This window comes from Limanda limanda, chromosome 6 (genome assembly GCF_963576545.1).
Source record: "Limanda limanda chromosome 6, fLimLim1.1, whole genome shotgun sequence".
Taxonomy (NCBI): Eukaryota; Metazoa; Chordata; class Actinopteri; order Pleuronectiformes; family Pleuronectidae; genus Limanda; species Limanda limanda.
This window is the reverse complement of record NC_083641.1, coordinates 16,601,418-16,617,174: the sequence shown is the minus strand read 5'-3', so window position 1 is coordinate 16,617,174 and position 15,757 is coordinate 16,601,418. Positions and strand designations below refer to the sequence as shown.

General features: G+C 43.8%; 3 protein-coding genes across 3 annotated transcripts in view; 2 read left to right on the top strand and 1 right to left on the bottom strand.

The window, feature by feature from the left end:
* Positions 1-4,719, top strand: part of grik4 (glutamate receptor, ionotropic, kainate 4) — a 154,274-nt gene extending 149,555 nt beyond the window's left edge. The window contains exons 16-19 of the mRNA XM_061073199.1: positions 613-838; positions 2,112-2,240; positions 2,410-2,528; positions 4,330-4,719. Of these exons, the coding sequence (XP_060929182.1) occupies positions 613-838; positions 2,112-2,240; positions 2,410-2,528; positions 4,330-4,719 (864 nt within the window). The remainder of the gene's footprint in view (positions 1-612; positions 839-2,111; positions 2,241-2,409; positions 2,529-4,329) is intronic.
* Positions 4,720-11,176: 6,457 nt separating this feature from the next.
* Positions 11,177-14,348, bottom strand: ccdc153 (coiled-coil domain containing 153). Its single transcript, XM_061072439.1, has 6 exons — positions 14,282-14,348; positions 14,133-14,201; positions 13,724-13,843; positions 13,385-13,477; positions 13,137-13,267; positions 11,177-11,305 (listed from the first exon to the last, which is right to left on the bottom strand). The coding sequence occupies exons 1-6, from the start codon at positions 14,331-14,333 to the stop codon at positions 11,177-11,179; spliced, it is 594 nt and encodes a 197-aa protein (XP_060928422.1). The 5' UTR covers positions 14,334-14,348.
* Positions 14,349-14,823: 475 nt separating this feature from the next.
* Positions 14,824-15,757, top strand: part of cbl (Cbl proto-oncogene, E3 ubiquitin protein ligase) — a 31,451-nt gene continuing 30,517 nt past the window's right edge. Inside the window, exon 1 of the mRNA XM_061072717.1 lies at positions 14,824-15,650. Coding sequence (XP_060928700.1) covers positions 15,504-15,650 — 147 coding nt within the window. The 5' untranslated portion in view covers positions 14,824-15,503. The remainder of the gene's footprint in view (positions 15,651-15,757) is intronic.

Genomic DNA, 15,757 nt, shown 5'->3' with positions numbered 1-15,757 from the left:
CCTCATCACCTTCCTGTCGGCCTCCTCTAACCAGATGTTGTATCTGTTTCCTGTCTGTTTTTCACCACAACCATTCAATATCCTTTCCTCAGGGAGATGGGGCTCTGTGCAGGTCTCTGAGTGAGACACACCCTGTTTCATAATCTCAAGTTTCGACCTCAGATAGAGAGACAGAATAAAAAAGTGCCAGAAACAGACACAGAGTGTGTTACAGGGGAGAGACAGTGAAGAATGATATTAAGGGAGGAATGAGAGACATTAGCCTTGTCTTTTTTACCCCTTTTATACCCACTGGACCTTGACTAACTTCGGTAAGACGGACCAAGAGAAAGTAGAGGACAGCTGGGGATGTTAAATGAAAATTCTGTTCCGGACTCTGATAATACTCACAGAAATAAGGCTCTCCAAAAAAAATAATCTAATTTAACAGCTGCACCGCATTCAGAGAATCAGAGAGTTGGAGTAGATTAGTCAAGGTAATGAAAAACTAAAATAAATGAAAACCCAACTCTGCCAACGTTGAAAATACGAACGATAGACTTTTGTTTACTCTGTGGGTTTTGTCTCTGACATCTCACTGTTTCTCATATCTTCCCTGCGACGGCTCTGCAGAACTCTCGCTACCAGACCTACCAGCGCATGTGGAACTTCATGCACTCGAAGCAGCCCAGTGTGTTTGTGAAGAGCACGGAGGAGGGGATAGCCCGTGTCCTCAAATCCAACTATGCCTACCTGCTGGAGAGCACCATGAACGAATACTACCGCCAGAGGAACTGCAACCTGACTCAGATCGGAGGACTGCTGGACACTAAGGGCTACGGCATCGGCATGCCGCTGGGTGAGTGGAGGGGAAGAGGGAAGACAATTAAAAGTCAGGGAAGGATGTTCAGTAGAATTTAACACTTTACTCACACAGGCTAGAAGCCTAATGGATATCAGCGGCTAATACATAAGACAGTCAGAGAATTGTGTGTGTGTGGGGCGGGGGGGATAAAGGAAGTTCAGTGTAAAATGAAGGCAGCGGAGGACAAAAGCTTTTGCTTAAATGCACTCTATAATTCATGTTGTAGAGGAGCAGGGGCATTAGTCAGAGGATCCACCATAAATGTCACATTGCAGAGTTAAATTGAAAAGTAAAGCCTCAGCAAATCCGAACCATTAGCTGCTATCGTGAGGGAAAATGATGCAAAAAGTGAAAAACTAAAAGAGACCTACTGCCAGACTTGAGTGGAGCGGCTTCCACCGGGGGAGAAGCGAGAAGGAGAGAAAGGGAATTTGAAATATTGTTCCTCTTGAAAGTGGAACTGTTGCTGTAAGACTGGATCGGTGCTCCGAGGGTATAAACACAGGGTTTACTTACACTTTGATCTCAGGTTGAGTCAAACTGCAGACAGGGGGGGGAACGTACCTTAAAGTAAACAAGATTAATTTCTCTCCGTTTGATGTTTAAAGGACAGATTAACCCCACTCTTATTGAATGAACCACACCACATACTGTGATCTGACAGACAACACTGCAAAATGATCGTAAGCCCTTTAATCGTTGATTTGAAATTGTATTATTTTTTTCTTCTAATGGAGCGACACAATTTCATGCCGTGGAAAGCCTGAGGAAAAGAACCATGAAAAGGCAATTTGTTGAAGAAGACATTTTGATGCCTTCCACACCTGCTGCATTATATTTTCAGGTTTTCCTTCAATCCATTTGCCCACCCATCCAATTTTTTTTTTTTAACTTCTAAAAAAGTTTGCCTTGTGAACATGATATCTTAAGAACTTTAAATAATTAGTTTTGTGTGATCAAAGGTCACTGTGGCCTCACAAAACATGTGTTTGGCTTCTTGAACATGACATCTGTTTGTCCCTTGGACACAAAAATGAACTGATTAGATTTCCATGGTCAAAGGTCAAGTGACTTTATAGGACTCTGGTGTAAAAATACGCGTGTCGACTGAAACAGAATTGGGCTGGCAAAGGTTTACAACCACATGGAGGTGATTCAATTAGTTTTTTGTCTTAAGGTTCAGTTTTATTGTCGGTTGCAATATTTCTTGCAAGGACATATTTTGCAGTGTACACACGTGTGAGCTTTCCCTTCCTCTTCCCTCCAGGGTCAGTGTACCGTGATGAGTTTGACCTGGCCATTCTCAAACTGCAGGAGGACAATCGTTTGGAGATCCTCAAGAGGAAGTGGTGGGATGGTGGCAAGTGTCCAAAAGAGGAGGACCACCGTGCCAAAGGTCCGTCTCTGATGAATCCTCATCTGTTTTTTGTTCATAAGCTCCACTCAGACCATGCTTCGAACAATACTTTGTCTGTTTTCATTTTTCCTTCTTCTACAAATCCCTCTTCCCACCATCCCTCTCCTTCTCCCTCACACGCCTGACACTCGACCTTTCGTCCCTCCAGGTCTGGGAATGGAGAACATCGGCGGCATCTTCGTGGTGCTGGTGTGTGGCCTGCTGGTGGCTATCTTCATGGCAGTGCTGGAGTTTGTCTGGATGTTAAGGCAGACGCCAGGAAATGAGGTGAGAGAGGGCAATCTAACCTGCATCTGCTTAGTCTCCCTCTCCCCTGCCTGGTAACCACCCCCACCCCCCCACCCCCTCTCACAAGCTGATGGACTTTCAAACAGTGCACAGCTTTGACAGGAAGTGTAGCAGGTGTCTCCTTCTTCCTCTGGGCTCCACAGAGTACATGCACTCACACAGTATAGTTGATTATTCTCTGCAGAAGATTTACACATGTATTACACAGGAATATTACAGATAATATAGAATACTTAATGTAGTTAGATATTTTTCATGGTGAGTGCAGTAGTTGCCTGCAGGGTGCTGCTAATGAGAGTTTGCTCAGAGATATAATTGTTGGTTATACTTTAGCCTCAATCCAGTTAATTTTATTTAAAAGATGCCCGCAATTATGTGCACGTCTCTCAAAATCCAGCTGTCAGAGACCAGAAGTCATTCAATCAATCACGCGGTAAATGATTGACAGTGATGGACGAGTTGTTGCTGCCGACCAGATCTTTGCATTAATGATGAACCGTCAAGATGCAAGGTAGAGGAGTTTGTAAATGAAAACTTCTACATTACTGAGAAAAAGTAAAATTATGTTTCAATGTGTGAAGTGACATAATGTGATTATCCTTAGTGGACGGTATAAATGATTGATCACAGTTATATATACTAAATGTACCGTGAGGAATAGAAAGTGTGTCCAGTATCGTCACATATTTCCTTTTGTTTTTAGAAACATTCTCATCCAGACAAAGATGGGTTTAAACTTTTAGAAACTGATCAATTCAGTGAGTGAAGGAGCTCTGCCACGAGGCAGAAACACAATTAACAAAAATAATGAAATAATATAGCAGACAGAAGATGCACATGCTGTTTTATAATTATGTCTGGTGTGATTCCTTCAGAAGATACTTGATTATTATCGTTTTCAAATGGACTCCACACTGTGATTTAAATTTGATAAACTTTTAGAATGTGAAAGCCAAGAGCTAACTTATATTATCTATTCTTCTTAGGCAGTAGAGATTGATGCCTGGCTCTTTCCTTATATTTATACAGTAGACGATTTGCAGCATCTATGGGAAAGAGCTGTGCTTGCAGATAAATAATTTGTGGGTACTTGTGAACATATGACAGTTGGAGCTGCTGACTAAATTACAGGATCTGCAGTTTATAACGAATGGTATTAAATGAAGAGGAGGAGAGCTCTCTTTTCTATGCTCACCCTCTCTCTCACATACAAACACACTGACTTTCAGGGTCAGCACCGGGAGTGATCCCATCTGCATTGGTGGTCTGTGACCAGCCATAAAGATTCTACCATCTTCAACAGGCAGGATTTAGCATTAACTTGGTAGATACCGCTTCTGCTATACGAGTTAACGCAACAAGCATACAGATCTCTACTGTCAGGGTGTCGTCCCCCACATATCCTGCCCCCGACCAATCAGGACCATCCCCCCTGATAAAAATTAACATACGCCTGTTCACAATAATGTGTGAGATAAAATGTGTGTTTTGTGTCTGTGTGTGTCTGAAAAGTAAGTTTAAAATCTGATGTGTTCTTGTATTTACTGATTGTTTTGTCACTAGCCATCTCTTTGTTGTCCTCCTCTATTCAGAGATTATAAAGATAACCATAAATGTGTGTGTGTGTGTGTGCGTGTGTGTGTATGTTATCTGTCTGTGACGTCCATCAGTCTGTTCTGATCAAGTCAGTCAGTCAGTGAGTTGTCTGGCCTCTCTCCCTTTCTCTCCCTCTCTTATCCCCTTCTATCCTCTCTACTCCTCCCCGTGTGTGTGCTTGCAGCAGACAGTCTGTGAGGAGATGGTGCGGGAGCTCCAGGGCATCGTCCTGTGTCGCGACAGCCTGCAGGTGAGGCGCAGGCGACCGTCTTCAGGGCTCAGGCCGCGGCCCTTACCCCTGGAGGAGCGCCGGGCGCGAGCTGCTGCCGTGAGCCTCAGCAATGGCAAGCTGTGCGGGGGCACCGGACTGCCTGAACCCCTCTCCCACAGACTGGCACAGGAGGCTGCCCTGGTTGCGAGGGGGTGCAGCCACATACGCATTTGCCCCGAGTGCCGACGCTTCCAGGGACTGAGGATGCGTCCCGGAGGGGCCACAGGGGCCCTCCCTTCTCCCACACACAGTGAGGAGAGCATAGAGTGGGACAAGACCACAAATAGCAGTGAACCTGAATAACACCCAGTGATTCCAACAGGACTGACTCTCCAGGCAGACACCTCTCTACTTTCCAGGGATCAAAGATCAAGTAGTATTTTCATACAGCCATTTGGAGCTCGTCGTTAAAGGGCAGGACGAATCCCTGGACCTTTTTATGTCCCAGAGGCAACCGCCAGCAGTCAGCTTTTGGAATCTCCTTGGTCGTAGGAAGAACTGATGAGTCTGTTTCATTGTGGTCTGTCTCTGTCGGCCCTCTGAGCCGTATGAAACAGGACGGGCAAAAACAGCCACAGGGCTTTTGTACTATGCAGTATTTTCAGTCATTTATCATTGTGCTGTTTCTTTATTTTCATTTTTAAATTATTTCTGTCCTCTGTTGGATTATCAGTATTGAATATTGTTATTCTATTGTTCTTTGGAAAAAAAAAACCTTCAAAACAAGTTCCCTTTTTATATCAGACAATTTGCTGTGTGAACGTATATTGCCTCGGAAGAGCTGCGGAGATAAACAGACTAATGCAAGGTCATCCTTCAAATCCTTTTTATTTTGAAAGTGCCAAAAACAAGAAGTATTATCTTGTGGCTGAAGAAAAGCACCACAGCCTTGAGAAGAAGACAAACTCAACTGAACCTAAAGCGAGCAGAGTCGCAAAGATCCACAGACTTCTTTCATAATAGTGATATTCTATAACAAAAGTTTGAATTGTTGGTATCTCTGAAAGACAGCGATGCATGTCCAGGGGTGTTGGCAGGTGCTCAGTGAATGATTAAGGTGGCTGAGGAGCTGAAAGAATGAAAACCTGCTGAAACGACGGCTACTCACATTCATCTCCTTCTTTATCTGTCCTGACTTCACCTTCTCCTCCATCTGTCCTGCATCTTCAACACATTTACTGTCTCACCACCTGTCCTCTTTATGATCTCTCATTACAAAATATATACACACTCTTCGGCGCCATATACACACTCTGCTAGAGATTAGAGGCAATTCTCTCCATCTCACACATTCATCAACAATGGTTCAGGTTTCATGAGGACAAGTCTGTGTATAAATGGAACCGAGCAAACATCCCAAACCAACCAAAAAGCATAAAGTCCCCCGTAAAAGAACGAGTTTATTTTTTATATCAGCAGTTGACTTAAGTTCTTAAATGTCAAATCAGTTAAACTTTTATAGAATGTGAGGTTTTACACACTGCTTCCAGGAGCATTTCAGTTCAGATCAGATGCTGTCTGGCGTTTTCATAGTTTTATTCTTAGGAAAACCAAACATAGAATTTTTTTAATTGAGTCTTTAGATTTTTCTTATATTGTTTTAATTAAGACTGATAAAGAGAAAGTCTGAATAATCATTTAATCAAATTGTTATTTGTTCATTAATGGTGATTACGGTATTTGAAGTTGAACTGAAACTATTTAATGATTCTAAATTTAAATCCCTGTTTGAAATGTATTAACTCCGTTCGGTTGTATGTAATTATTGAACGAATAGTTTTCTTTATTTCCTTTTATTTTCCCCCCTAATTGTGAAAAATGAGAACAAGCTGCCAGCGAGTGTTTCCTTGCGACGCTGTTACCTTCTGCTTTGACTGCGACATGTTCCTTGATATTTTCCCACTGAACTGACGACAGCTTGAAGGTGTTACTCTCTGATCGTCTGACTGCTGCACAGTTGGAATCAGCGGCCGTGCACCTGTCACCGCTGCTTCTTGCTATCTTGGATGTGTCCATCATTTTAAATCTGCCCATCAGGTTCTGTCAATCAACGTCCCTCAGAAATAGGCCACCAGCTCCACATGGCTCGAAGGAAACGTTGCAGTGTCTCTCAACGTTCACTTCCTATCTCCGTCACGCAAGTTGTTCACGGTTAGAAATTCTGTCCATATGCTTTTTTATAGTAGCATCCTGGGGAAGGACGGGTTGTTTAGATGAGGTGACCACCCCCACTGATCAATCAACATGTTTAAAAGTGTTTATAGAAATAACCTTTTGAATCAATTCTGTATCATTAATCAGTCATTTATAGATATACATGTATGTATACATATATGTTTTATACAATTTCATGAGCACAGCAACGTCATTTCACCCAAACTGCTTCTTTTTCGGTTTTTGCATTAATAGACAGGAGTGTTGTTTCAGAAGCTGGCGATCATGTGATCTAGTGTTAGCTCAACCACTGACGGACCTGAACTGCAATACTGCAAGACTTGCACAATTGTACTGACACATCTGATCATTCTGAACTGGGTGAAACAGTGGTACAGTGGGTATCATTGTCGCCTCATGACCAATAGCAGCTGGGATGTGCTCCAGCCCCCATGCAACCCTCAAAGAAGAGGTGTTACAGATAATGGATGGATGGCTCTGAAAAAATTGTTGAATTTCTATTTGAGGGGGTCTTTTGCCCCCGTTTTCAAGTTGCTTAAAAGTGTTTCAGGACTTCAAATTACATTTCAACTCAGGTCTGAACTCCCACAAGGACACGCCAACGTTTGAAACTTTTGATTCACCGTAGAACCGAAAGGGACTAGCATAGGCTTTACATTATCATCTGCTGAAGAGCTAAACACACCAGTGCATCTAATCCTCCAGTAATGAGCTGCAGAAGGTTTGTTTACTCCTTGTGATCAACAGGGTTCCCCAGTAATGGTCCAAAGTGTTTTTTTTATTACATTAACAGAGAGATACAGATCTACATGCCTATAATATTCATATGGACGTTATTACTTACCAGTTAATGTAAACTTTCTATATTTCTTTTTCTAATAACTCGCTGATGAAAAATTGCCAAGCCAATCGGCCAAGAAACAAAGAGCCACATTTCATTACCAGTTTTATAGAAGATGTTTCTATTAATTTCCTGAACGTCCGTGAGAAACTCATGCGAGCCACCAGGCTCCCCTGCACCTGATGCTAGCTCCTTAAACACTGAAAACATTTACAGCGCTGCTAAATCAAGCGTAGTCACAATGAGATTGCCAATTACCTTGAAGGCATGAAGAGCAGTAGAGTAAGAATTAAAACAAATCCCTCGGAAACACCGGGCGACCTTCGCTGGGAGAGGTGGCAGCGCTCGGCTGCCATACTTTATCTGCTTTATTTTCTTATGTTGACATTTTTATTCCATTATAAATGCATTTCTTAAAACAACCTCTGTTCTGTGGGGCTCTGGGTTCGTCTCGTCCTCACTCTTGACGTATTTGGCCTTCTGAGCCGTTCAGATCTGTCATGCTAAATAGCTCCTGAGTGCACTTTGTTTTTCCCCCCCAAAGTTTTATTATTCAACAGGGAGGAATATTCAGACGGTACACCTGTTTTGTTGTGACATGCAGAGAAGCCGTACGAGGACGTATCAGTTCATAGCCGAGTAAACACGACAATAGTTGGGTGAAACCGGGGGGGGGGGGGAGTGATGCATACAGTACATCTCTAGTTTCTCTCACAGAACCGAATCATCGTCTGCACACGTGTGAATCCGTTAAACAGCTGAGAATTTGTGTGGGCGGGAAGTCTTAACGGAGGCTAATGAGTTTCACAAGTCACTCGTGCTTTGTTCGCATCCTCTCACCCGTGGTCCATCTATCACTGTGATTCTTAGAGCTTATTTCTCTCTCCTCAGGATAATGAGTGAACGCCACGAAACACACCCTGAATATGATCAACAGTTCAGACTGCCTCTCTCTCTCTCTCTCTCTCTCTGTCTCTCTGTCTCTCTCTCTCTTTCTCTCGCCTTTGCTCGCTCTCTCTCTGAGTGCCTGTCTCAATCTCTCCCCTGCAGCATAAGAGATTACGTTTTTAGTACGTCACCAACTAGTCACTGCTTATCCACACCACACACACACACACACACACACACACACACACAAACACACACACATACACACATACTTATAAACACTCAGCCCATGGAGCCCATGATGAGCGTTGAGTGCCTGCAGAGGTGTGTGAACATCCACTTCACTCCTCCAGCTTACCCAGTTGTAGCACCACAGCAATACCAATCTCCCCGTAGTTGATTGTTATTTTGTGAGGATTTAGGAATTACAGTGTACCGAGTCACAGTACAGCTCAGATCCCCTATACTTGAAGAGTAACTTTTCTTATCAGCCCATTTCCCATACATCCATATTTTTGTCTTTCTTTGGCATTACACCCACATACAATTCAAATATTTTATTTTAGAGTAACACAACTGTTATGTCCAGTTAAAGGAAATCGAACGACACATGGCATCTGCGATGTTGAGACATGTTTATAATACTGTGGTTGTATAATTGCATTCACCATTATTGTTGAATCTATTCATCCCATTCCTACTGCCAAAACCACATCCCTTTGTCATAAAATTGCTTTTTTCCGACTGTGGATTTGTTTTCCAAGGTTAACAGTGAGCATGTACACAATCGCCCCATTACAGCCGCTAATGAGCACTGGATCAAAGATAGCGACTGAAAGACAGAACAGACCATCAGCGGAAACGACCTGATACACAGTGAGGCTGGTGCACATTTTTAAGTGAGAGCTTTCCTATTGATTTGCTGGCGATTCATTGCAAAAGGCTTGTTGTTGTTGTTGTGTGCTCAAAGAAAAGGTATTCAGGAGTGCAAGCATTCTCTCCAAGGTGAGACGCTGTCAAGGCTGTTATACAGCCTTTTGTTCACCGACAGTCGTTGTTGAACATATTGACCAAAACATCTTTACATTGTTTGTCTTTCAGAGAAATAAAATGGAGCTTCATTTACTCTGTGCTTTGTTCCCTCATTATTCATCTCCGCTTTGACTGATTGACCCAAGATGTTGTTGCATTGATTACCTTGTACTGTGTGTACTTGCATGTAATCTCTCTCCTGCACTTGACTCGGAGGGAAATCGCAGTGTGGGCATCCTGATTCGTGCACAAGAGGCCGTCTTGTTCGCATCATCGCCCTGAAGCCGAACAGGCGCAATAAGCAGCCAAGTCAGATTCCAGTGGAGGTGCAGCAGCCAGCACTCACCGTCAGGTATTCACCAGCAAAACAAAAGCAGCCAGCGTTCACTGTGGAAATCAGTCAATGAATAACATCACCAGTTCTCTTGTAGGTTAAACTGCCACAAAACTCAGTTCCATTGAATGTTGTTCATCTTGGATTAAAGTTCAAGTTCACATCAGTCACTTCTCATGATGACTCCGCTTTCTATGGAGTATTATATCCCAGAAAATACTGAAAGGTAAAGAATCAAATACGAATCGGTTCAGCCATTGTGTGCAACATGGACAAAACTGTGTTAATGCATCAGAATTATCAATATAACTATGTTGATTTAAAAGAGGTGAAAAGGGAATTTTCCTGTGCAACAAGTTAGATTTTCATACTTGAAGTTCATCTGGCTTCTGAACTTTCACTTGCAATGGACTATAGTTTTTGTTGCTGTAATTGTACTTCTAGAATTACCAAATACTTCTTCCACCACAGGTTACTGAAGGTTGTTGTTATTTCAGTAATTTTACTGCATTATGCATAAAACACTTGGGATAATTGCAGTCATCCCCTGAGCAAACAGAAACACGTAGAGAGGGTAAGGCAACAGCTCCTTGTGGTTTGAGGAGGAAATATTGTTTTTCAGATAAAGACCTCTTTGGTTCCTGTGTTAATTGGTCATCGAAGCACAGAATTATCTTAATCCCTGAGTATATGATCCATAACCTCACAGATGAGAGCCTCAACAAATTGCAGTGGTCCAAGAAAAAGACTTGAATGACAGCCTTGGAAGTCAAATCTGTTCATCCAGCACCCTGAGGGGGAAATTGGGTTTTATCGATGGTGTGCAGCTAAATCATATTTCCTGCATCATTAACTTTTGCCTTACTGTAGTCATGGTCTATTGTGAGAGGACCTCATATTTTTGTTTACTTTTTACATTTGCAGTGTTATTATTAACTATATTATAGCAGTGGTGGTAATGCTGCTTACGTCCATATTTGGCCTCTGGTGCGCTGACTCGGGATAAAGTTTAATATGAGAAATTATATATACATTGTCCTTTTTGCTGCCGTGCCTTTATTGGGATGTGTAATGTACAGTTCACTATGTTCTAATTTCACAGCATGTAACTGTAATCCTAATCTTCACATCATTTTATTCATTGAAAAAATATTGTGTCAAAAATAGCAAAGAAAAGCACATATTTACACCAAATTTAAGAACCTCAGTATATGTATACTATATGTACATATACTGGCCACCATCTCCACTACCTCAAACAGTCATTTGCTACATCTAGTGGGCATTACACAACATTACAGACACTTCATGGTGAACCACTGAATACATACTCAGTCTATTTTGTACTCTGGTGGTAAAATATAATGTAATAACAACATTCATCTCTGTGTAACATATTCTGAATTGGGACTTGCAAAGTTGAAAAATGATCAATTTAGCCAAACTTTCTCTAAGAAGTGCTGCTGCTTTCTTTTGTGAGGAGCCGTCTTTCAGAGGTCCATTGCATTCAGGCCAAATTCAGAGAGCAGCCCCTGGAAGTTCTGATGAAAGGTCGTGCCCGTGTCCTCCCACCGCTGTCGAGCCACAGAGAGCTGCGAGGTCAGACTGTCCAGAGTATCCTGCAGAGAACAGCGGGGAGAGAGACACAAGCTAAAGCTTCACCCAGTTGTCAAACATTATATCCCTCCCACCTTGCACCTCCTTTAACTCTGGTGTATTTCAGGAGAGAGCTGATGGAGAAGGGGCATAATTACATTCTGTGTCATACTAGGATAGAGAGAAATAATGATGATTATATATTAACATCCGAGTGCTACAACTACAGGCTGACTGCTTAGACACTCACAGTATCTTAAAAGATCTGTACACTAAACATTTTGCATTTACTGCAAATTACCTCATTATGCCCTGAGGGAAAATACTGCTATTTCACAATCGGAGATCGGAGTGTGTTTGAAACGATATAATATTCCTTTAGGTGAGCATAACACTGTATGCCGTTATTGTGGCTATTATAAGCATGAGCACTTGTGTTCATTGCTTATGATACGTCCGCCTCAGAGCCCCGTAGGGAAAGGAAATATGACTATTAAAGCTACAATAAAAGACCTTCCTTTGCTTTATTTTGAATCACCTACATTAAATATTATTTGACTGATTTCTCAGTTGTGCTGTTGCTGCCAGATTTCTCCTCACATCTTCCTATTTCCAAAGTGGGGTCAACATGCAGATTTATGTTCTGAGGCTGTATAAAGCCAAAACGGGATTGGAGTAAGTTTTGGCTCAAAATAACAGATTTCAACAATTGTTGTTCATAGTTTTATCGGTATTTATCTCATGAAACGATGTTCTCAGTTGTAAACAAACTATTTCCCAGCAGCAGGAGAGCTAATAACAGCATTACATGTAATTATGTCGCTGTTTGACACAGGCTCTACTGGAGCTTAGGAATAAAATGTGATGACCCCCTGCTGTGTCTTGAGTGCCCCCATACACCAATCAGCCACAACATCAAAGTAGGTTTTAATTTTAATAGTTGATCAGCGTTGATCAGGGATTTTAGATCTAATTTTAATGAATGACAGTGGAATCAAATTAGACACAGACTGCAGCAACTGCCGTCATGAGTTTCTTGTTATTCTTCACACATATAAAAAACAAAGTATCCATCCAGTAGTGACTGGTTCAGTATCTATTCAGAAGGATTCAAAGAAAGCTGTGAAGGAGCAGCACTCACAGAACGTTGTAGGCTTAAACCTGCCTGTCACTACACAGAAATTAAGAATAATAACTCCACACCCGATCTGACCTGGTGTGCAGAGTGTGGGTGCTGCGTGACCCATCTGACACAAAGCTGGTCTCAGTGCACTGCTCTACTCGCCTCATTTTCACACAGACATGACCATTATGAAGAAATACTACTCCCTCCCTGTTTATTACTGCTGAGCAAAACTTTTACAACAGAAACTACTGAAAAGTAGATGAGGAATGGGGACTGTGGGAATGATGTTCCTCCCAATTGGCTTAGCACATAACTATATGTAGGTTTACAGCACAATGGGCCTTAAAGATGACAAGTGAAAGTTACAGAGTCGTGTTAGTAGCTGCTCCTTCACAGCTTTCTTTAAATCCTTTCTAGTACCTCTGCCAATTAGGTTATGTTTTTGTCTTTATTTGTTTGTTTGAAACTTGGTGGAAGGATGCTGTAACATTCTGGTGCACATTAGGCTCAGGGGGCATATCCGCTTTTTTCCCCACTTTCTCTAAGGTCGCGATATAGGATGTTTTTTAATGTTTTGTTGATTTGTAAGAGAATAATTCTTGGATCTTAATAAAAAAAAGTCAGGCATGTTCAGAGGAGTGTTTGAATTGAACTGGACTGTTGGCCTTGGTGGAGGTATGTGCTCTACTGAGGACAGTTTAGTCTGAATTGGTTGTATTGCAACTCACATGCAGGATCTTCTCATAGTCTGTTTCCATGTTGTCCAGTTTGTGTTGGAGCTCAGCGATGGTGGCATCCTTCTCCTGCTCCATCTGCTCCCTCTCTCTTTTCTCTTTCCTCAGTTCCTCCTGACACAGAGCTACAGGACGGACAAATGCACACAGACGTGTCATCACTTTAAATTTGGGAACTATGTGGTACTCCTATGTCTTTATTTACTCAAGAATACATATATTCAAATGAGGCATATTCATACCAAGCTCTTCATTTAGCTGGCTGACCTCCGTTTCCAGCCCCTTCGCCTTGTTAGTCAGTTCTGTCTGCATGGTTTTGTACTGGCGACTGATGTCTACAATGACATTTGTATTTCCATTTATATATATATATATTCGACTTCCTTCATTGCTGATTCACTTTGTGAGGCTAATGTAGCAATCAGCTTAGGCACCCAACTAATTAGACCTTTTGTTCCACGGAAAATTACCATAACCTTAGCCAACAAGCCCCTTGTCCTCACTCCCAGAGGGATCCATGCTGTATCTCAGGTTATTAAAAGAGAGGCTAATTGTTCATCCATGCCCTGTCTGTACCGTACTAGAGTTGACGTCCCTGTGGTCTTGTCGCTCGTGCTGCAGCTTCTGCTCCATGTCTCTCGCACGTCTCCTCAGGTCGATCCTGTCAGACTGGACCGTTCTCACAGACTCACACTGTACAGCTGTGGTGTAATCACACAAACAACCACACTTTGTGAAAAATACTCCTGTGACAGTTGTGTTGTTAAACTGAAGCCTCATTAGTAAAACATGCAGATGTATCTATTATCGTTAGTGCTAATTAAGTGTTAATACTTTTAAGACAGTACAGTGTGGATTAATTAATTTTCAAAATAAAGAGTTATTTATTTTAAACAAAGGTCGCCTACAGTTTGACCCTGAAAGTTTCTTACAGTAAGATGGTCTGAAGCACACACCGTTAAATAAGTCAACTTTAAAATAGCATCTCACCAATGTGATCCTGTAGGATGGCTACATCCAGAACGCTGCGTCTGTACTTTACCTCCAAGTCATTCTCACCTGCAACAAGACAAATAATACTTTTCAATGTAGCATCACAAAAGAAAGAATGAACTCAATCATCCTATGAGGGAAATTACTTCTGTCTTGTTTCTTCTTTGGGATCTTTTTGGTCTTTTTCTTTGGAGACATGTTAGCGTGCTGTGTGGCTGCTCACTCCTCGGATTTCACACACACACAAAGACACACACACACCCTAACCACAGAGAGGGATGAGTCTTTGTTGCTGGGCACTGGTTGCCACAGTGAGTTGCCATGGTCGCTTAATTGATAGCTGACTGACTGGGACATCAGCCAATCGCAACTTGCCTGGGGCCCCTCCCGCCTCCAGAAGCGCGTGCACACACCCTGACACCGGAGCCGTACTTTTTAGTGAGACGTGTCAAAGCGTCCGCTGTTGCCAGGGGCGACCGTGTCCCTGCGGTGGAGAATCCCGGGCTGCGTTCAGAGCCTCCGCAACGTTCTGTGAACGCTGCGCACAGGCGGGGGCGCGCACCCGGCTACATTCATGGCTCGTGCACGCGCACCAGGAAGGCGTGGGGGCGAACGGAAGGGGACGTACAGGAAAGGAAAGGGCCGCACACACACACACACACACACGTCACGGGGGCAAACAGAGACAGAAAAAAAAGGAAACACTGAGCAATGTTCGATTCCCGTCATTATTTATTCACCACTGTCCCCGCTTGTGTCCGAGAAGCTTCCGCAGTGTTCAGCGCCACTTCCTGTCCCCGGTCGTCAGGCTCGCAGCCCGCAGAGGAGGAGGACTGACTCGGTCCCACAGACACACAACTTCCCCCCCACACACACGGCAAGGGAGGACCGAGCTGTCCCTGACGCCTGGACGAGGGGGACCGAGGGCTTCCGCTGAGAGGACAGGACCGGACCCCCGAGGCTCCTGGACGGAGACACGGTGCCATTGTCCTCCCGCCGAGGGCGAGTGGAGACAGGTCGGCTGCTCTGCTAATTAGCCTGCGTGGGTCCCCGCGGAGAGACAGGGCAGCTAGCTAGGGTGCGAGGGACCGAGGGACTGCTCCAGCCACAACCGGGACATTTATCTGGAAGACTCATGTTAGGGTTCCTGATGGGAGCATTTGTCCGGTAGTCATCCCTCCCTCCCTCTACCCCCCCCAGTCGGACCGTGGCTCGGAGTCGCCGCTCGGGCGCTGTCCTCGCCGGGGGTGCCCGGTCCTCGTCGCCCGGTCCAGCTAGCTCCAGGCGGCTGGTCCGGTCCCCCCCCTGTCCCCTGTCCTCGCCTCGCCGGTCCTCTGCCGCTCTGGCCGACCCGAGCCGAGCCCGAACATGGCAGGCAACCTGAAGAAAGGCGGGGGGCTCATCGGAATGATGAAGGATGCCTTCCAGCCCCACCATCACCACCTCCACTCCCATCACCAGCCCGGGGCCGTGGACAAGAAGACGGTGGAGAAATGCTGGAAGCTGATGGACAAGGTTGGTGTTGATCGCTGCTAACTAGCCGTTAACAAGCCGTTAACCGGCCGTCAATGTGAGCCGCAGCGGTGGGTGCCTTGGGCGACTGCTAGCTAACCACAGCTAAC